Genomic DNA, 23,184 nt, shown 5'->3' with positions numbered 1-23,184 from the left:
TCTCACGGACGGGTTATGCTGACCCTAGGGCATATCGCACGCGGTGTGTGCTCTCCCGAGTGCACGCGTTGGCTTCTAGGAGTATTTCATCCTGAGCGTGCCGCTGCTGCACGCTTCCCTCAGCAGTCAGGGGCCTCCTTAAGTCATCCCCCTACAAAATGAAAATACGCCGTCCAAGGTGAAGCAGTATAACTTGCCATAAGTAACTACCCTTCATAATTGCATCTCACTTTTCAACAGGGATTTGAAAACATTGAAAATTTGATTTGAAAACAGATATTCACAATCTGATAAGATTTCAGCCAGAAGTCAGCAAACCACTAGCTATTTTGGGTAGTTCCTGGAGAATAACTTGACGTTTCAAACTGTTACGAATCTGCATCATGATTGTGCCCCTTAGTTCCCGTCTTCTACCATGCAATAAGCAGTCTTGATATATTATTACTTGCTTCATGAGTATCTCTTCTCCACCAACCTCACTGGCACACTCTGTTGTCCAAGGAACCTTAGTTTTGAAGCAGGCATAGTTCTACAAAATACGCAGCTGATATCTGCCGTTGTTCTTGAAGTTCATGTCAGACTCCTGTGAGGAGGAATGAGGAATCTCATCCTGTTATATAAGATATTACATGGAAAAGAACCCAAGAACAGGACACACAACTCCCTGAGGAAGCTATGGATTACAATCAGTAAATAGACGGATCATTAACTGGTCAATCATTTCATTGTTTGCTTGACAGACAGAATGAGACATGCCTACTGCAAAGTGTCAGGAACACAGCTGAAAAGAAAACGAACACCCAACTCACCAGAAGAAGAAAAAAAAAAAAAAAAAAAAGAAAATACCTTTTGCAGAGTCACTAACTCAAAACGGAATAATTAAAACTCCCACTTCAGAAGCTACTGCTTTGAAGTGGAACTGCAGATCTCTATTTGCATATTAGGAACGCTTGTGTCGATTTCCACGCTCAATCTGGGTATGAGATTGCAGATGGGGATGACAAGGCTCTGAATTAGGACAAATCAAATGGATGCAGACTCATGAAATCCTGCAGAGATAATTATGAGTCTCTCAGGATGATGTAATTAGTACGTTAGCATGGTTTCCTCCTTTAGCAGCAAATGCATTTCAACAATGTGTAAAGCCTTTATGTCTAATATGCCAGCCCTAGTAAAAGTCCTTTGTGCCCTTCTGTTCGGTCTGCCAGCATCTTTATAAGCCCCTGCTTGGTGGCAGGCAACCAGATTCACAAAGAGACTAAGCTGTAGCAGGGATGCAAATTGTAGCACTTCAACTTTAGACACCCCAATAACCAATGCAGTCCCCTCCCTAAATCAGACAGCCAGACTTTTTATAAAATGGGTGAAGAAAAACAAGCGCCAAAAAGCAGGAACCACAAAAGCCATCTATCTAGTCAAAAAGTTGTCTGAGTGACTCAATAGGACAGGCAGTCCCATTCCTCTAATGGGGATGGGTGCCTCCACCACAAACCCTTTCCTTGAGTCAGATGCTTAAGCCAGCCAAATCCTTCCCAACAAACAACGATGAGAAAGACCCACGCACTATCAGATTTAATATCTCGGTGGTTGAAACAGTCATCAGTAAGGTGAGTGACCCGTTTTCAAATCTCTGCTCATCCCATATGAGTTGTCCTAGCCCATAGGCTATTGGGTATTCAGGGGTAAGACATCTCGATCTCTCCTGTTTGAAGTTGTTCCACTTTGTATAACTAATTAAAAGATAATTGGAGCAAGTACTTGAACCTGACTCTCCCACATCCCAGGTTATTGCCTAACTATTTAGCTGAGGATTCACTCTCTCATTTTGTTTCTGAATGGTTCTTGAATCATGTAGGCACTTCTGAAAATCCTTTTCTCTGTATTTTACATACAAAGACTCACAGAACACAGTCGCATTCATTTGAGAATTACCACTACAAATACCTCCAGTTCTCCTCATACACAGTCCCAGCTCACTCACTCGAAGGTAGGTGCTTTTTGTCTGGTTGTTGTCAGGAGCTGTGAGGGAGGGATGCTACTTCAAATATTTTGTCACAACGTAATCCATTTTTGCAAGTACAAAACCAACTTTTCCTTGGTTGGTTTTCCTTGGTTCTTGTTTTTGATTTCTGCCTTGGAGAAGACAACAAGAAGCCTCCAGCAGTATTCATAGACAGCAAAATAAAGGCTTACCGGTCTTTTACAATCCCTGATGATCACACTTTGGATTCTAAAAATATGGTATGGCTTTCAGAAGGACATGATAGGATGAGCAGATCTCCGCTCTGAAGAGCTCACAAAGTAAATGATGGATCTGGCAGACAAGCAAAGATGCAATATAAACCACACGTCAGGAAAAACACAGATTACAAATCCAGGATAATGAAGCACAAGTGAAAGCTTGTAAGGTATTTCAAAATAACGCCAGCCTGGTATAACAGGCATTTGTTCAAGGACTAAAAGAGCATTACGAGCTGATATAAGAAAGATAGCAGACTAGGGAAGAAATAGTTCAAGAAGCAGTCCACATGACGAAGTAATTCAAGGAAGGAATTTACATGCAATAAATGCAAACAGTTATCCCTGCACAAAACTTGCAGATCCTCTTCCTTTATTTCAGCTTACATGTCCTAGATGTGAGTTCAACAAAATAAAAACAAAAATAATAAAAACAAATAATTAAGAAAAACAAACAAACAAACAAAAAAACACTCATCCCAGAGCAAGAAGGCAGGAAACACTGATAAAACTATATTAGTTTCCTGACACTGGCAAAACCTTGCCCACGAACAAGCCCCAGTTTAACTTGGGTGCAGGCTGAGAAGAGACAAGGGAAAATTTTAGAAGTGCTGGGTGAACAGTGGCGTAGGAAAACTTCAGAGTCCAACAAGAGTATTGTGAAATGCTACATGTGACAACATTACACAGCACGCAGGGGAAGATCTGATTCAAAAAAAAAAAAAAAACAGAATTTTGGCTGGCAAAAACACGTTGGCTCACTTATGGTTTCCAGAAATGTTTTTGCTATACAGCATGCTGAAAGTCTTCAGCTTACAGGAGTTCTTGGCCATGGCAGAGGCTTGTGGTGACATAATGCAGGCACAAACCAACCCCCAGAACAAAAGGTTAAAGTCTTTTACAATATTTAATTTCTGTAGAGATTTAAACATTTAAATATGTCATTACAAAACAAAATGACTCAGGATAGATGTAATTCAGATGTACCAAAATGCATTAGTCATTCAATAAAACCGGCACCGAGGATTTACTAAAAATACTTTGCAGGAGGAAAACAACAACGTATATTTACTTTATTGAACGGTTGTTGTGGAAAGCACATAAAAACAAATCCTGCATAAATCACCTTAATTTGCCTACCCCTAACTAGGGCTGCTAGCCCCACTGGTAGAGCAGCAGAACTCGCTCAGTGTCCAACCCTTGTGCCGAATGGCAGGAGGAAGCGATGTGTGGCGGTGCCGGTGATCCCACAGCAGGCAAACGGGGCAGGGATCGAAGTAACTGGCAGGATAGGAGGCTCGCTGCCAGGTGGAAGTCTCAGGAGGAGCAGAGTTAACCTGTATCAGCTTCCTCCTCCTCCAGCACCCCAGGGGGCACCAGCAGCAAGGAGCCGCGCCATCAGGACACCAAGACAGAAGCAACGTGGTTAATAGGGTTGTTAGATGGTGAGGAGCACAAAGAAATCTCCCCACACGGTGAAAAGACAACGCAAGTCAGCAGCACAGCCCCTTCTGGTGCTTCAGGTCCCTCCATGGAAGCAAGCAGGCTCTGCCACAGCAGGGGTGACCTCTGGAGATCTGCAGGAGCTTGGAAGAGGTTTCTCCAAGGCCCCAGCAGGGAAGAAGGAAGGTGTGAGGGAAGGAAGAAGACACGGACTTGCAGAGGGTGGAAGCTGGAAGCCTGGGACTTCAGGGAACAGGAATAAAGCTCTGCTTCCTCCTGCTTCAGGAACTGTAGTGGGTGTTTGGGGAGAAAATCCTGAGCGGGTATCTCAAGTGTTTGGATTAGTACCAGCACTAAGGGAAATACCAAAAGCTGAGAGCCTGTTTGCAGTCAGAGAGTTATGACTGTGATCAGGATCACGAAGATTAATGGGATACCATTCGTGGCTGGAATAGTGTCCCAGGAGAATCAAGAAAAAGGGCAATTGCACCTGCTTACAAAGTGTTTCATTGTCCATACAGAGTTCCAGGGTGAAACAGACTGATCCACCAGGGCTCTTCTGCTCCAAAGCAAAGGCAATATTGGTCACACAGCAGTGGGGTCTGTTACAGACCATCTGACCAAGGGGAAGAGGTGGATAACCCAAAACAACTCGCTTATTGGCCTTGGTCCTCACTGGGGATTTCAACCACGTGGGCACCATGGCACTGTGCAAGCAATCCGAGGTCTTTCTAGGCTGCATTGGTGATAACTTTTTAATGCAGATGTTAGAGAGAGCAAGCAAGGGTAACACTCTACTTGCCCTCTGCGCGCAAACAAGTGGCAAATGTGGTCACAGATAGCAGCTTGGGATCAGTGACCACAGGCTGACTGCATTCAGGATCCAGAAAAAGGCCAGGAAGGTAAGCAGGAGATTTAGGATTCAGGATTTTATGCAAGTGGACCCTGGGTTATTCAAGGAATTCTTCAGCAGAAACTCCTGGGAAACAGACACAAAAGGTGCCTACGATAGGTGGTGAATCTTTTACAGATAACTTCTTGATAGGTCAGGAATAAATAATCCTGTTGTACAAGAAAGCTAGAAATTTCAGTAGAAGGATCACTTGAAAAAGCAAGGATTTCCTCATGACCTGAAATGAGAAAGGACAGCATAAAGGAAACAAGAATAGGTAGTGAAAAAGGAACACAAAAGTAGCGCTTTGACACTTAGGGAAAAAACTGGGAAACCCAAAGCCCATTTAGAGTTAACAAAAATGAGGGCAGCAAGAAGAATTTCTGTAAACTCAGAGGAAATGTGGGGTTGTTACTGAACAGGGGAGACAACCTAGTGGCTGTTGGGATGGAAAAGGCTGAAGTATTCAGTACATTTTTGCCTAAATCTTCATGGGTAATGATTACTCCAAGATTTCCAGCTGTACCAGGATTGTTTGGCAAGGAATAAGTTACAGAAGACAAGTTAGGAATGAGTTAAATAGTAGCTGGATGTGTTCAAAACCATGATGCCAGACAAGATTCACCTGAAAGTGCTGAAAGAGATAGCTGACATGACTCCAAGACACCTGTACCTACAAAAAAGCACGACCAAGAGAGCAGGTCCGTGACAAATGGCGAAAGGCCAGTGCTACACCTGTCTTTAAAAAGGGCACGAGAAAGGACTCGGGTAAGTACAAGGTTGGCCTCACCTCAGCCCCTGGAAAGATTAGGGACCACATCCTGCTGGAACTCGCTTCCGAACATGCAGGGAACAAAAAGGCAATCAGCAATAACCAAGGTGGACACACAAAGGGCAGCTCACATTTGATCAACCCGATTGCCTTACGGGATGAAATGACCCGCTGTGCAGGCATGGGCAGGGTGGTGGATGTAATCAAACGCTCCGGTCGGTAGGTTGGAAATTACTGGGACAGCCAGGCTGATGGTAAACACTACTTTGACATCTAATTGGTGGCCTGCACCCTAGCGGAATACTTCAGTGGGGAACAGTCGGGCTGAAAATGTTCAGTAATTTCATGACCAACCTGGCTGCTGAAACAATGCACCCTCAGCAGTCTTCTTGTCCGTAGGACAGCAGCAGCAGTACTGGGAGCAGCGTGGCCAGCAGGAGCAGGGAAGTTACTATTCCCCCCTACGAAGTATGGATTAGGAGGCTGCTGGAATGCTGCACCCAGTTTCGAGCTCCTCAGTTCAAGACGGGCACGGCAAAACTGGAGTTTGGGAAGAGGTAAAAATTACCTGAAAAAGAGTTACAAAATGCTGGACCCAAGCTTCCTTCTGCAAATGAAAAGGTGTAAAATCATATTTTTTTCTGACAGTGCTATCAACTAAAGTGTTTCTATTAAAAAAAGAAATAATATCATGTGCTGCCTGGTCTCTTACTTATTGTCCCTGTAATAAGCAACCCATACCAAAACTTTGTTGATAATATATACAACCTCAGTTGGACCTTTCTAGTTTATAGCACTGCTGGATGGTCTATAAAAGGCCGTTTTTGTTTGTTTGTTTACTGATCCAAGAATCTCAAGAACTGTTCTTAAAACTTTCAGTTTCTCATCTATTAAAATAAGTAGAAAACCTCCACTGTATGGACCTTAACTGCCCAGGAAAGCACTTCATCCCATCTGACGTGCTTGAGATCAGAGCAGGTGCTTAAGTTGGAATTTCATCAAATTTATAAGAAAGGGCCCTGTCAGACACCCAGAGCTGCAGCTCACTTCCTCTCATCAATGTTACATGCTTGATTTGTTATTTAGAACAAGTTATTAAGTTTTTCTTGGGCATTAAGGGAGAAAACTGGCTGCATGACAAGGATCTAGCTGAAGACTTCTCTCTTCTTTGGTCCAAGTGGGTGTAGCTCTGCTAACTTCAAGGAGGATTTTATCTGCTGGTACCTAATTATTAAATGGTTTGTGTGGTTTTATATGATACAGATTTGAAGTGAGCTTTGAGATTAAGAATTTTTCAATTATGTAACAATGCCCAAAGCAGGAGATGTTCATTTACTGATTTTTTTAAATCATCAAGTATAAGAGCAAGAACACAGAGATAAATTACTAGATACCTTGAAGACTTTCCATATATTAAAATTATGGAGGTGAAAGGTAGTTTTTAGATAGAACTATGTTACAAAATAGGTTTGAAACAGAGTGTAAATGTTATACCTCTAAAGCTAAGTAGGCAATCAACATAGATTTCAGGATGCAGTAGTGCTTGTAGAGTCTATATTTTCTGTGTAGTTTGATTTCTGTTGCATGAAGATGCAAGAACTGCATCAGACCAGGGATGGATCTAGCATATTTTCATCTTTGACAGTGGCAGAAGCAAAATTCTGGAGTATAACAAGAGTGGCAAATAAAAAGATATTCCTCTGTTCCCCACCATATACTTTCCCTACTTCTGTCAGCCTTCAGTTTAGCAATTTCCCAAGACAGTGACTGTGTTTGTATCCTTATGTCCAATAGTCATCAAGGAGCTTCTCTTCCATGAATTTGTCTAGCAGCTTTTTGAACCAGTTATTACTTCTGGTCTCCATAACATCCCATGGCAATTAATTCCACAATTTAATCATTCACTACATAAAACCTTACTTCCTTTTGCTGGTTTAAAACGTGCTGCTGGATAATTTCACTAAAGGGCTCTTTGTTTTTATGTGACACATTGTGAATAAGCATTTCTGTTCCATCCATGACTGTACTCACAGCTATTTTAGTCACCTCTTATCTGAATGAATTGTCAGTTTCTCCTTGAACAGCAGTAAAGCCACACCTATGATCCTTCAGAGGTGCTTTTTGCTTCAGTTGGAGTTTCTCCTTATCATAAAAAAAACGCAAACATTGTTCTATTAACAAATTAACAGACGTATAAGCAATGGAAAGAACTAATCTAAAGCGGAATGAGTTTGGGTTTCAGTTTGAGGGTTTTTGAAATGGGTCATTTTGAGCTGTAAGACACATTACAACTATAGTTTTCTATGCTGTACACACAAAGCTGGTTGATGACATTTCTTGGGATGTACATTTTTAAGCCTGACCGAAGAAGGAGGCCCTATATATGTGTATGTAAACTTAACTGGTAGATTAGGGAGGGTGACAAGCTGTCCTTGGGACCGAGATACCATGCACTGCTGTGGATGGGGGAAAAGCCAATGTTTCTGTAAGTCTTCTCCAAGTGAATGCAATCAAACTAACAACAGCCACCTCTGGTTTTGGTCAAAAGAGCACAAGAACAGGATTCTAAATCCTAGGGCTGTAGGAGGGGAAGCAGAGAGAGAGAAGGGCAACCTTGTATGCAACATTGCTGAGGCTGCAGCTGGAATATTGTGCTCAGCTTTGGGCCCCTCACTACGAGAAGGACATTGAGTTACTGGAACACGTTCAGAGAAGTGTAACAAAGCTGGTGAAGGGACCAGAAAGTAAGACTTATTTGGAGCTGCTGAGGGAATTGGAGTTGTTTAATCTGGAGAAGAGGAGGCTGAGGGGAGACCTCATGGCTCTACCTAAAAGGAGGCTGCAGCCAGGAGGGTGTTGGTCTCCTCTCTCAGGTGACACACGATAGGATATGAGGAAACGGTCTCAAGTTGCACCGGGGAAGTTTATATCAGGTATCAGGAAGAATTTCTTCATAGAGAGGGTGATTAAGCATTGGAAGGGGCTGCCCAGGGACATGGTGGAGTCCCCATCCCTGGAGGTATTTAAGAGACCTGTGGACGTGGCACTTAGGGACGTGGTTTAGCGACGGGACTTGGTAGGTCAGGTTGATGGTTGGACTTGATGGTCCTGAAGGTCTTTACAGCCTCGATGACTCTGTGATTCCTGAGGAAAGAGGTGGTGGTGAGGGCTGTGACTGCAGCAGTTTGTGGGGTTTAGCAGCCTGGAGTGGAGGAAGGCAGGGTTGTTTTATGATAAATGGGTACGGTGGGGATTTTCATAGCTGAATCCATAAACACCCCATTTCACTGCAAGACTGTACTGAACTGGACCGTACTGCCTCTGGCACAGCCCAGCCTTTACCTGTATCCCTTGATCACCTCCAAGTAAGCATAAAAATATCTGTGGAGAAACATTTCATCCACAGCCCACACTTCATTACAGCAATTACCACACACCACAAAACCACACCCTGCCAGACTGCCCTGCAGAAGCTGCCATCTCTCCAGAAACCCTTGTCACCGTGCCTTTGCATCCAGGCCCTTACTTTACTCTCCTTTCCCCACACACCAGACTGCTGGGGAAAAAATAGCACAGCAACAGCTTTCAACAAAGGATGAGCATCTAGTGGAACAAACGCTGAGAAATGTTCCCACAGAAGCGGTGGCAAGGCAGCAAGGCACAACCATTTCCAAAAAAGCCTGAGTTAAAAGTAGCAACATCACCGAGATTTAGTTTCTCTGCTTTTGGGGAATTTATCAGGTGCATGTGTGTGAGCCCATTAACGTGAGCAATACACTTTACGAGGAAGATCTGAGTGTATTGATGCACACGCTTTTAAAATATGTTTCGGTGTTAACACACAAGTCTGGGGGTAAATGAAATACTTCAGCTGGTTAAATCAGCTCGGTCGGGTCGCGCACTTAGCTCGGTTAAATATCCAAGAGCCCAGAAATTGGTTCAGTTTGCCAAGCTTTATTATCGAGCGCAGTGTTTGTAACTCACAGCAGGTTATCAACAGCGGGACTGCATTCAGGAGATACCATGACAGCTGGTATTGATTTCTGGCAGGATTTAGGTCTTTTTTTTTGAATCCTCTATCTCAAGTTGGAAAGATGATTAAATGTGTATGTGCTTTTAAGCAGAAATGTATACATTTATTAATTTTAAGAGGCATTAAAGTAGGCAGAGTTGCATACTGCAGCAAACCACAACCACAAAGAAGGCACGCTCCTTTTTTTTTTTTTCTTTTAAATCAAAGCACTGCCTCCCATCAACGGGAGCAATGAGAAAGGTGAGAAGGAAAGACAATTCCACATCTGCAGAACAGGTTACCTGCAAGTGCTGAAAATCCTGAGCAATCCATTATTTAAGGCAGCGAAATAAAAGAAACATCAAAAAGCTGCTCTTAAACTCCCAGCGTGAAAAAAGAAAACCATGAAACGCTCCACAAACCTTCAGTTGTGCCCATTTTAGCAAAGGCCCTAAGTGTGTAATCCAGTAAAAGATGGGCACTCAGATCAATGCATGTCATGAAGTCACAAGAATGCAGTGTATTCAGTAGTAGCAGCCAAACAGTCGAAAAAAAAAAAATAAAATATGATCCAGTTAATGCTGTAAGCAGCATTTTATCTGTGATTTATTATAAAGCTGCTAGGAATTATGCAGAGGGAAAATCTGTGGAGCTTAATGCTTTTATTGATAAGGTGGGGAAAAACACACCAGGAGAAAGAGCACGTGTTTAAACGAGTGGCCTAACATTTAAACTTTTGGGGGAGGAATATGGAAATACCAAACATACACATATAATCTCTGGAAACAATTACACTAATTAAAACAATACCAAACATTTGGAGAGAGACATAGTACGGAAAGCACTCCAAAATGATCTCCCCAAAGACACTGATCAAACTGGGTGTGTTCAATTAACAGGAGAAATTAATTGCAAGTCAAAACCCCCGCTGCTGAGAATCACTCAGCCTTTAGCACTCCCCCCAAGCCTGGCCCCAGCGTTTAAATCCTTGGACTGTCAGCAGGAGCTTTTCAGATGAGGCGGTTAATTGGAAAGGCTATTTTCACTACTGGTCTAGTGAAGCCCCAGCTCCAGTGTTTCCAGTAATGAGTTTCATCATCATCAACAAAATAAATCCATGATTTGAGATGAAGATGGCCTTTTACTTTGCACTGCCCGTCTACCTCAACACCTACATTTCATATTTTTATCTCCCTGCTCTAGGCTAAGCTAAGCCAGACAGAATTAACTCGTGTTGACTCTGAAACGCAGCCATTGCCTAGAAAAGCAGGGATCCAAACCACAGAGCCTTTCGGTTGCTCTCTGCTGTGACCTTCTGGAATTCCAGAAACAGTTCAGGCTGCCAATTACCATCCCGAGCATTCAAATAAAATCATAACGAAGCAGAATTCAAACTGCTTTGAAAGCTTCAGATAGAAACGAAAAATAATCTCTTTTACAGACAGAGATATGGGATGCTGCTCGCATTTCACAGATGTGGAAACGGGGATCGTGGTTGCACCAGATAGTAAATTCAGTTTCAGTATGTCTAGCACAAGATCAAAAGCACCACAGCTGCATGACGCACTGATGAAGTGCAACCCACTCTGCCAATTCTAATTTTGCACCGGGTGATGCTGCAGCAGGTAGCGTCTGCCCTTCTGCAGGTGGCTGGCAGCCAGCGGGAGGGTGATATCGTGTGATCTGGCTTATTTGGACGTGCTACCGGGTGATTCGGCACGGCACACCAGTGGTATTGACGAACACGGGACCGTAGCCCACGGCTCGGGGCAAAACAATTTGTAAGGGTCAACCACAGAAGCGCTTCGCAGACCTGAGAACAGTTCCCGGTCCTTCCTTCATCCCAGGCTGGTTTCCCACCTATTGGGCAGCTCTGCTGCCCAGCACAACCAATGCAACTTTCACATTAAGACTGAATCCTGAGGATTTATTTTGCAGGTTTGTTCTAAATACTCTCCCTGCTCCCACCCCACTTACAGAGGTCCCGTTTCCATCCGTCCCAGGTCCAGCACACTTCTTTCCCCTCAAACCCTCGCTCTACTCACCAGCTGTGGCCCCCGCTGCCTCACCTCTACCCTCACAGGCCGAGAGACGTTTCAGCAGCTACAGAGTTGACACTGCAAATATTTAGCAAAACATTTAGCTTGACAAATGCAAATAATCACAGCGAAGTCAAACAAACCTATGCGTGTGTGCAAGGGCTTCCAGGGTCTAGTATCCAAAAAGTAGGACACGTTTTTATGCTTGCTGCGAGACACTCAGAGACACTACTGAAGATGTGCTACATAACCCACATAAATCAAAGAACACTACTCCTACTGCTTTAAATACCGCTTACTAGAAAAGCATTTTTACTGCAGATTATTACGTGCGGACTCTAATGTATGAACGCTCTCTGGAGGTGCTCAAGGTCATGTTGGATGGGGTCCTGGGCAACCTGATCTAGTGGGTGGCATCTCTGCCCACGGCAGGGGGTTGGAACTGGGTGATCTTTAAGGTCCCTTCCAACCCAAACCACTCTCTGATTATTGTAATGAACTATACACATGGATTACTAATTCTGGGAAAAACAACAAAAAAAATAATAATAAAAAACAGCTTTCATCAAATGCTTAGCCCAACACAGAGACAGACACAAAAGGTAAAGTAAATATTAGAAAGTAAATGTTAGAAATGTGTTGAAATGCATCCTTGTCCCAGTTTCCGCAGCAAACGCAGTACATGACTGCAACAGAGCACCACTGTTTGAATTGCAGTTTGGGGACTGCAGTAGGACAAAGCAAGCATTACACTATTACAATAAACTATGTCAAAGGAATTGCAAAGAACAAACTTTAAAAAGTTAAAGAACTCCAAAGCCAGAAAATGCAAGAATTGAGTCTGCCTGCAAAAGTTTTAGCAAGCCCTATGGCATTATACCCACACAAAGGCACAATTACAGTCATATTATTTTCCTCTCCTGTCCTGCATGAGTGGTGATAAGGATTTGACCCAATGTCTGTATTTTGCTTATTCTGTAAGATGAATTATTGGTCTGAAGTGGCTTCATTGGTGAATAGCACATGAACCAAGACGTAACGAGCAATTTCAACTAGCATCCACGGTACCAAAATAATGGCCATAGAGGTACCCAGTGTTAACAGTAAGTTTAAATATGAAGCAAGTTCTCCAGAAATCTATTTGCTATTTGATGAGAGAGAAAACACTGCACCCATACGGTGTCTTTCACCAGGGGACTGAATGTTGCTGCTGATGGGGCACTTCAGCACACTATATGTGAACTTTGAGATAGATTCACTGGCTTCTACAATTACAGAGTCAGAATAAGTGCAGTGAAAGACTACAAGAGCTCTTTCTACTTTTCCTACCAGCCCAAGAAATGATTTATCAACTTCACTAAAGCCACTTTCATGGTAGCAGACTTCAAAGACATATTCCTGAGCAGCTTCTGTGTAGCAGAAGGCTTTTTTTGAGGAAATGAAGGTCTTAGAATTGTCCTGACTGGCATGCAAAGTTTCAGGACCAAGAAACACCGATACCTTGCACGTACCAAACAGAGCCAGTACTCTGAAGTCAGCTGGAACAGTAAAGGTCACAGTTACAGATACAGATATCACCAGTGGATTTTGCCCTAAAACATGCTGTCATGACAGTGTAGCAAGAAGAAAAAGAAGAGCAAAGTGCTCATTAAGAAAGCATCTGCACCAAACCAGGCTGTTTCTTGAGCTTCTCTCAAGCCCAGTAAGGCCTTAGGAAGCTTCATGTCAAAAATGGTTTCAATGACAGCACCATAAGGGGTGTCCCAGTGCCAATCACCATGCGTTGGCAGAGTCCTGAACCAACTGAAAAACAACAAACCCAAGGGATTCATGATCTTCCCAGTACTCAGCCCTTAGAAGATCAAGTGACAACCTGATTTTGAGGCCCAGCCCTGTCTCTTAACAGGCAGCAGGGTCACTGATGACACTAATCTCAGTGCCAGCTACACGAACTGGATGTGGTCACCACGTTAGCTCTGCTGCCACAGCTGTGCCACCAAGGAGCACGGGGGCCAGGTGGCACCACATCCCCTGACTGACCTTGCTGTTCCTTCAAAACCCGTGCTGCAGGTGCAGCCACCACTCCTCAACGTGTTTTGCTGGCTTTGTTTGCTTGGTCAAAAGGCACGACTTGGATATAGTGGCAGAGCCTTCTCCAGCAGGATTCAGTGCCAGCACAGCTACGCTGGCAGAGCCTGGGTAACAAAGATGTTATCTGCAAGTCCCTTTCATTTTTCTCAGGCCGAGGAGGATTGCCCAAGTCAGGAGAGCATTATGTGCGAAGTCAAGAAGCTGGAATTCTTCTAAACCGTTTGTGAGTCAAATATAGCCCCTGGACTTTCCTGAGTTTTAAATAGGATTCTTTCCTATCCTGCAATGCTGCTTAGGTCAGTTACAAACTGCACTGAATGGAATTATTCCTGAGCAGGATTAAAACCTATACACTTGGCCACGAAGATAACAGACCTCAATACTTACTAATCTGCTCTACATTACTGACAAAGCTAACAAACATCCCCCTACTGCCCCTGCAATGAGCTATCACCAGAAATAAATAGTTTTTATATTTATTTTATTAATAAAAAGGAACTATTACCACAAATATAAAATAAATATGAGTAGTTCTTGTATATTTTGTAGAGACAAAACTGGTTTTGTTTAAGGAACACGGGAGCATCCCTCATTGCTGTCAAGGGAAGACTCAACACTTGACGGGAGGTAACAGCACACGGGGCTGAGTGAACCAGGCTTCAACTCCCATGCAAGATGCACACCTACACCGATTGTATGTACTTTTATAGGCAAAAAACAACGAAGAACGTGTTTAATTCCACTTCGTGTGTTCAGATTATAATTACCATTCATTTCATTTACAAGCTGAGCTCAAGCACTTGTTTCTGTGCAGGACAATCAGGAAACACAGAAGACACAAGCAGCCACTGACACGTTGCTACAAATCACTCACCTGAAACAGCACGGGAAAGCTGGGGCAGGGATAAAAACCCAAGCAACATGAGAAGTTCTAATACTCCGACCTATTTCTTCCAGCTTAACAGCTTCATTTTCAGAGTACTCTTTCAAGCAGCCTCCTTTCTGTATATCTCTATGAATTCCCAATGTCCCAAGCCCATGCCCTTTACCCTTCTGTCTGCCTCTTCCAGCTCTCAGCCATTCTTTCATATGATGCTAAAAACTCTTCTTAAACACAACTCCTATGCTGTCCTTCCACATCACTCAGGCTTAGATTTCAGGCTTCCTCACAGTGCTCAGACTTAGCAAAAGGAAGACAGGATGCAAGCAAGATCGATCTCCATTTGGCAAAGCAGTAACTTACAGCAGGAAGCACCAAGTCACCTTTGCCAGTGTGCCACTACCAAAATCAACGCTTCTCTAATTTGAAGGGAAAAAAGAAAAAAAAAAAAAGTCCAGATCCTCTTTCCTTGACAAATTTAGTGGAGAGATGAGACATGGGGGTGCAGGAGAAGAAAAGAGAGGCACAAATAATGCAATATTAGGAGTGTTAGTTATGTCTTCCTTGCTCTCTAGCTAGAGCTAGAGTATCTTGTGATTCATTTTATTTAGAGAAGCCTGGGGACTTCAGAAAAATTATCCCAGCTCTTTCAGCCCCCCACGAATCTAAATGCTTGAAAAGATGAGAAAGCAATTGGAATCCTTGGCCAACACCCTTTCTAATCTAGAAAGCAGAGTAGGAGACAGAGCAGGCACAATATGCTGGCACTCTGGCCACTCGAGAGCGCTCCCACAGTAGGGGACACTTGAGCTGGCCCAGCCAGCCTGGGTCCCCATCGCTTGGGCCACTCCAATGTATGAAGTCAGCAAGAGGTACTGCAGCTCCGTCAGTCCTCTGGTGCTGTTGCTACATTAAAAAATAAGAGTGTTGCCCTGACATTGCATGGAAAGGGCCCAAACATTGGCTAAGTTATTTTGAAAATACTCATTAAAAAAAACTCAAGAAGGCAGCAGCAGTAGGAGTCCAGTCATTCCACAGTTACAAGAAAATCCAGTGGCACAGGGAGTTTCCACAGTCAAAGGGTTTCCCACAGCCTATTGTTGGAACCACTGTGATTGAATTGCTCACTTCTTACTCAACAGGCTGCTGATTCAACCAGAAGGCGATGCCGATAATTTCCACCTTCTGCATTCCATCCACTGCAGCCCAAACCAATAAAAACTCCACGTTTAAGAACACGTAACTGCATCTCGTACTAGTTACTTGTTATTTACAGTACATACTTCTTTTGTACGGTATCTTTCTGCGAGTCATTTAAACGTACACATAATAAAACCATAAATCAGGAATTTTAACTGATGCCATCCTCCTTATCTTGCTAGCTCCCAGCTGGACATGGACTACAAGCAGGTGATTAGGAGGCAAAGCACAGCGTACAACCTACTTTCAGATTCGCTGCTGTCTGAAAAAAAAAAAACACACAGATGAGAAAAAAATGACAGCAGAAACCCTGACAAAATAATCGGATAAAACGTGTTGTCCAGCTTGAGATAAACACTATTAATACAGTAGACAAAACCCAGTCTGCTTGTGAAATTGAGTGACCTGCTGCAACTTCGCAGGGAAAGCCCTCAGGCAAGGAATTCAGATGGAGCCAGGGAGCAAGCCAGTCGAGGCTATTTTAAACCCAAGCCTTGCTACAGCTACCTCCAGGTGCAGCCCTAAATTCAGCAACGGTGTCTTTGTTTCCCAGAAGCAGATTTGAAGCTGATCTCTGACAGGTAACTGGAGATCCGCTGTGCAGTTCTGGAGGCACGGCGTGCAGCTACCCTCCAGAACAAAGCTTGAGCTGTTGGTTTTTAGGGAACAATTCACATCTTTGTTCTACTGCAGAACCCTATATGCATTTCTTTCTCTTATTCTGAAAGGTTTGCTCAGAATGCAGGCAGTGGAAAGTACAGAAAATTCCCTAGAGTGAGGCAGGGAAAAAAAGATAGGAGAAGCATGGCTTGGGGCTAATAAATTAGTCATTACTGACTTGATAATCCACGCAAACCCTTAAATGTGCTCAACATCTTGGAGCTGCGTTTTTAAAGTCTTAGGAATGAAAGAATAGGGAAGGAGCTTGTTTCAGCAAAGCAAGGAGGAGTCTGACACAATCTAAACAAGTTAAATTAGGGAGGGGTAAAAAAAAAAAAAAAAAGCAAACCAAGCTTCCAATACTTGCTTTCTTTACACACAAGTATAGGTGTGCACACAACAGATGCTGCTGAAGCCCGTCCAAAAATCATGACTGTATCACTGCCCTACCTAAGCCCACAAAATTGCCTTTGCTTCAACAAACAGTTAAGCCTATGCTTAACCTAAAGATCATGAGTAAAGGCAACTGATGTAAACAGGATTTGAGCGCTTTGCTAGCTAAGGCACAGACTTCCTCTTTATACTCCTAAAATATGAAGAAAGTGTTTTGCTGATACACAGGAATAATGAAAGAAAAGAATGAATGTTGAAAATTACTTGAAATTCCTATGATATTGTTACAATAATAACAAACCATTTAGTTAATAGCTTATAATCAAAATATAAACCTACCACATGTCACTGAAGTCCAGGTATACACCATTAATCACCGATGATGTGAGCACTACCTTATGCTTTATTAGGGAAACTTTAAAAATACTGAATATTCCAAAGAAGAGGAAAAAGTTCTGACCTGTCCCATTTCTGAGAAATGTAAACCACGAGTTCTGCAATGATGGTGACATGTCCATTGAATGCATGTTTAAATACTGCATGGGGGACACTGAATATGCTGTCCAACATTTGCTGATGCAGACAGTCTCCAGCTCCTTTTAAACATGCAATATTTAATTACCTGGATGAAGATTTTTCAGCTGAGCATCTGACTCAGGATGATTTATAAAACTCACTAAAAGAAAACCTGTCAGAACTTCTCAGAATAGAGCTAGTGCAAAAATGCATCGCTTCCTCTCCTTTGTTTTAAAAATAGCAAAAAAAAAAAAAAAATAGCTGAAATGCTCTAACGCCTTCGTACCTTGAAACACAGATTTTATACCTTGAAGGGAAATCAGGGACATGCATTTGCTTCCTCTAGAGAAATACCTACAGAATTGATGCTTGAAAGTCTATTTGCAGCTACCAAAAAATGGGTTACTTTTAAAGTTGAGTTCTCTGAGTATGACGGGATGGAATGGGACAGAATGGGATGCGATGGAATCGATTGGAAGGGACCTTCAAAGACCACCTAGTCCCACTGCCTGACCTCTTCAGCACTAACCAAAAGCCAAAGCATATTTATGAGGACATTATCCCAATGCCTCTTGCACACTGACAGGCACGGGGCATACCCACCTCTCCAGGAAGCCTGCTGCAGTGCAGGACCACCCTCATGTTAACGTCATTGTTCCTGATGTCCATTGGAACCTCCCTTGATGAAAATAAAGCCATCAAGTAGCCAGCACTGAAACTGATTCTCTCGATGCATGGATCTGCCGTTGCATCCAAGTTTTTGATGCCTTGCTTGCCGCTGGCCAGGCAGTGCTGGTGAGAGCTGAAGGCCACAACCCCGAGCTGTTGGCGAGGTGAAGCAGCAGCAGGGGCCTGGTGGCCTGGACAAGGCACCCCTGGGGGTTGGTGGGCAGTGAGGGGCACGGGCACAGCATGGGAAAGCCTTTATTAAGGATCAGCAAATCCATGTGGGCTGAAAGACACTGGAAACCAGGTTTCACTAGTTCCTCTCCTACCACAACCACTCGTTTATGCCTGAAATCAGCTGCCCCGCTCCTTACACAGCTCCTGTCTCCCACTGCACGTGAAACCAGTACCATCTGAGACACCGGTGACCTAACTACATGGTCCTCAAATGTTCCCAAAGCACTGCTCGTCCCGTACTCTGACTGGTGCAAGAGTTTTGGGGAAAGCAGTAACACAAAAACGTGCAATTAGGAACTGGATCATGCTGCATGCAGGAAGAAAAATTAATTGTTGTCCTGGCAACTTTGGTATTTCATACCGTTTGATGATCTATTTTTCCCAAATTCTGTTTTTTTAATGTAACATTTGCATCTACTAAAAGATGGTGTTTAGATAAGGACATGTTTTTGTGACTAATAGAAGGTGACAGTTTACCTGATTTACTGTTTCTTCGATTGCTTCCATATAGTGATTAAGTTCTCTGTCCATTGCAGCGTATTCTAACATGACTTTCTCCATACTGTTAACATCCTCCGCATCATCTGCAAAACAAAATATTTCATACAGGGATGATCAGCTGTGTTAGTCTCAGGCAGCATTTCTGTTTTACAGATATGAAGACAGGCATTAATGTGAATTTTTTACAACATCTGTAAGGCACAGCAGGTGTTTTCAAGCTCCTCAAACATATACCTCCTTCCTATTTTGCAACTGTAAACCTTGACATTTCTTGGGTAACTTGAACAAACATTTACTCAGAAGGACACTTCCCTGGTTTCATGTGAACAAGAGAGAGTGTGTGTAATTGCATCTACCAGCACCTAGTCATTAGGCAATCAGGATATTTTCTGCAAAAGTTGTATTTCATGACTCATCACGTTGCCTCAGAAGTACTCAGAAGAAACTGAATTGCCCTCTCAGCACAGTATAGTCCACGGCTATAACCAGACCCCTTTGTCCCCAATAAACACAGCTAGTGCAAAATCAAAACAGAACCAGCATTTTATAACCCAGGAAGTAATGGAAAACTGAACAGTATTGGTGAATCAGACAGTAACGTTTTAATTGCCAGTGAAAAATCAATGAATAAAGGCCACGTGCTTAGTAATTCACATCCACTTTCATTCTCTGCCACACTGCTCCTAATTTCACCCCTTTCATCTCTACCTACACCTCTGCTTTCCCATTCTGACCTGCCGTGCATCTCCTCAGCTGGGTGAGGGCTCTTGGTGGGTGCTGCAGGGCTGAACAGGCGGCAGCAGTAACTCCTGCCACAGGGGCACGCACCACACCAAATGCTGCCACCTGTGGGAGGACAGCCAGCCACAACCCCTAACCCATTCGGGAAATTAAGGTGCTAGGAAACAAGTTTCTACTTCTCCTGCTCCCTTTTATTCCCACTCTGCAGTTTTCAGGTACAGAAAAAACAGCTGGAAGGTGTGAAAGAGCCCCCAGGTTGTCACACAGCATTATTTTGGGGGCAGTCATTTAATGGAGGGTTCTCCTTTACAAGCAGTGGAAGCGCCCTTAAATTGTGGTATTTTCAGGAAGAAAATCACTGTATAGCTGCTTTTTTTTGTGTGTGTGAATACAGGGAAATGTTTTCCTATTTGGCAAGGCAGCACACTTCTCAAGTTGCTAACCGTGTGAGTGTGCTGGAGCACCAACATCCCTTTCTGCACAGCGCTACCATAAAGCTGTGCGTGGTGTATGAGCAGAACCTGGAGTTGTTGCTGAAATGCATCACCCGGGGAGGAGCCGCACACCACACCAATGGATCCAGGAGACAGAAGGAAAAGTGCTAAGGCACATTTACCCCAAAAAGATCCATAATAAGCCATACTATTTTGTGAACACGGCAACTACAGTCATGATGTTTCCTGTAAGTCTATCCAGGCTTGGTATGTGTCCATTTTTCTTTAAGCAGATGAATGAATAACGCAGACAGTTTTGGCATCCCTGCATCTTTCTTCTGAATAATCGGCATTTCCCTCTCCCCTCTCCCTTCCCTCCCACCCCGTTTCCATGCCCTATCTGGTAACTGTGACCGTGCTCCTTCCTTCCTGCTAGGAAGCATGTGAATGAAGCGCCTCCTTGGAGGCTGCCACAAACGGCACTCCGTGAATCACAGGAAAGGTTTGTGCAGCAAGTGACTGTCATTCTCCTCCCATGGCCAGAATGAATCACATCCACGGCATAAAGAAACTGCAGCGGCCTAAATCGATTTTATTTTTATTTTTTTTTAGGGGAAGAGAAGTGCATTGTTGAACACCGAGAGAGCTGCATGAACGCCACCTGTCCTGACTTCACAAAAAGTTTTAGGTAAGGAATAATAACGCTTCACCTGATCCCACTGCGCTGGGGAAGCGCGCTCAAATAAAGCACACCGAGCCGGAACAGCTCAGGGAGGAGGGACATGATCTCTAACTATATCCTGCCCCACATCCCTCACGTCCTGACCGTTCCTCCCATCCACTGGCCTGGTTTAAGTCCCAGCGATAGTCAATGCTGTCTCCCTGGGCTTCCATGCCCATGAGGCTCTTTGTGTTATGTTATATATAATGTGAAAGCTCTGGATGTGTCCGACCCTAACACACAACCAGAGCACACCCTTGAAGGCACGATGGAAATAGAGATGGGTCTGAAGGACTGCCTACAGGCCAGCGACAGCCAGCCCCTATTTGTGCCCCATGACAGATACTGGAGCACGTTTTCCACCTGCAGTTCAAGCTCCTGAGAGCTAAGAGGAGGTCTCCCACATTGCTCCACTCATCTCCCAACTCCTAAAGGAGACCTAAAAGAAAACTTAACATTACAGGGTATCCCATTGGCCTTTACAAAACTATCACAGCCGTACATTAGACATGGCAATAGCCCTCCTGTGCATGGCTCCCACCACACTCTCCTTTCCCCTGGTGAGTTAAGATCACTTCTGCCCCTCCCTGGTAAGGAGCAGAGCAGACCTTGAGCACACGTGGTGAGAAGCCGTGGGTTTCTGTATGGGGATGTGAAGTTTTACAGCTCACCAAGGCAGGGATCCCAGAAGCTTCGACGTTTCCGTACAACAGACACCCCCACAGACTAATGAGCACATCCCAGCTGACCTCACCTTACTGGGGAACAAGAAATTAGGGAAGAAAGACTTACCTCTCTTTCCTAATCACCATCCTGCACCAAATTCCACCAACCCACTAGTTTAATAGCGCTATAATCACAAGAGGAATCCAAATTTATTTCTGACATCAGGCTTCTGGAAGATTGAAATGGCACTGTGTGTTACCCTCTCCACAAACCCCACCGCCACCTTTATTTCAGCCTGGAGAAAGGCTCTGGAGGTTCACGGCAGAGAGAGACTCGAGGCACTCTCCCTCTCCCACCAGACTGGGACCGCGTTATCTGCTGAGTGCCCTCTGACCAGACTCCAGCCAGCTCTCCAAAGCACTCAGACCTTTCCCTCTGCAGGCCAACAGCCCAGCTCAACGCCAAAACCAGCCGCTCTGCGAGTGCTGGATGGGTGCCTCGCTGCTATCTAATCAAAATTTATCCTCATCTTGTTTCTAATCCATATCTAAGGAATGCATTGCGAACCCTCTGCATATGCTTTTGGCTACTGCCACAAAATACCATTGAAGTTGCATGCTGTAGTTAAGTCTCCTTGTTATCTAGGCTAAATACGTTGAGTTTAGTAAGCATTTCTCCACAAGCCTTTACCCTCACCACCCAGAGATTACACATTTTGCAACGTTACATCTTTTACTCAGAGAAAGCCCAGTTCAAGGCCATAATTTTCATTTTCAAAGGCTCATGTGCTTCATGTTAAAATTGGCTGGCTGAATACCCCCCTCTTCGTAAGAATGAATTCAAGCTCACATGACTCCATGAACGCTCTTTATAATAGCGACGGGGCTACTACTCTGAAAAGTCTCCCTAAAAATTGAGTAACAAAACTACACAAAGAGATCAGCAAGAGTTCGATTTCTCATTTCTAATACGAGATCAAACTGATCTTGCTCAGGTGCCTCACTGCTGATTCAAATTGTCATCAATCAGGGCAGGGTTACATATCATGAACCCCAAAGTGCTAAAACAGAAGTTAAAGTAATGGGATAGTCAAATCAGTTCTGTTTTAACACTTTCTATATTAACACTCGTCTAAAATGCCCCCCGTTTGCCCCAAACATGCTTTCCTTCTAACATCTGAGTTCATATTTAGTGTTTGGTTCCCAGTATACATCCACAAGTTAGCAAATTTCTAAAGATTTTTCACTGAAAAAAAAAAAGGATTTTTCTCTTTTTCTGTGCAAAAGTTACTAACCGCATCATTATTTGCTTATTTATGGTGTAAGAGCTGACCTCCAGCCAAGGCGTACCAATTAAAATAATCATTCACTTCCACAGCAGACTATCCGAAACACAAAGTAGGCTGGAGTATCATGAAATTACAGGCGGGCTCCAAGCCTCCAAGTATAACAGTCCATAAAATGAACAGTTAAGCACAGACAGCGTGGATTAACATAAATATCAACATTGACATCTTCCTATTATTGGCTAACGAAAATGATTTGCTTCCAATTTTAAGCAAAACAGGACACTGGGAGTTCTACCTCTTGCACTACATATTAGGTTACTCCGAATTTCCAGGCTGCATGCTGTTTTTTCCATCATTGAGGCAAAAGAGGAATGGGAAACCGTTGCCCACAGATTTTGACAGCGGATTTCAGACTTTTAAAACAGATGCAACACAAACATCTGCCACTCGAGCCAGCAGCAATAGCAGTAGTAGGCAGCTGTCTTCGTATGCACCAGCAGCATGAAAAAACACACACTTGGCCAGCAGGTTTCAAGTTACTGCTGACAGCAGGGGAATACAGGCTCCAGGGCTCCTGGATTTAGTTCCATCTTCTGCGGGAGAATGTGCATGCTCAATTCAGGATACAGCTAAGCATTTTTGTTGGCTTTTTTTTTTTTTTTTTTTTTAAGCAAATACATTAAAAAAGAAGTGCAGACTCCCCCTGCCCCATCTCCTTGCCCCCAGTTCTAGTCAACTCAAACCTGTTTGTAATTAAAGTTGGACAACGCATCTGGAAAAATAAAAAATAAAGC

The 23,184-nt window shown here is 43.6% G+C and overlaps 1 protein-coding gene across 2 annotated transcripts in view; it reads right to left on the bottom strand.

The window, feature by feature from the left end:
- The window catches only part of NSMCE2 (NSE2 (MMS21) homolog, SMC5-SMC6 complex SUMO ligase), a 128,117-nt gene that overhangs the window by 80,272 nt on the left and 24,661 nt on the right, over window positions 1-23,184 (bottom strand). For both annotated transcript variants that reach the window (XM_084507728.1, XM_084507729.1), the window contains one exon: window positions 18,517-18,623. In XM_084507728.1, coding sequence (XP_084363854.1) covers window positions 18,517-18,623 — 107 coding nt within the window. The remainder of the gene's footprint in view (window positions 1-18,516; window positions 18,624-23,184) is intronic.

This window comes from Aythya ferina (assembly GCF_964211825.1).
Source record: "Aythya ferina genome assembly, chromosome: 2".
NCBI classification, from domain to species: Eukaryota; Metazoa; Chordata; class Aves; order Anseriformes; family Anatidae; genus Aythya; species Aythya ferina.
This window is presented reverse-complemented; position numbering and strand designations above follow the sequence as displayed.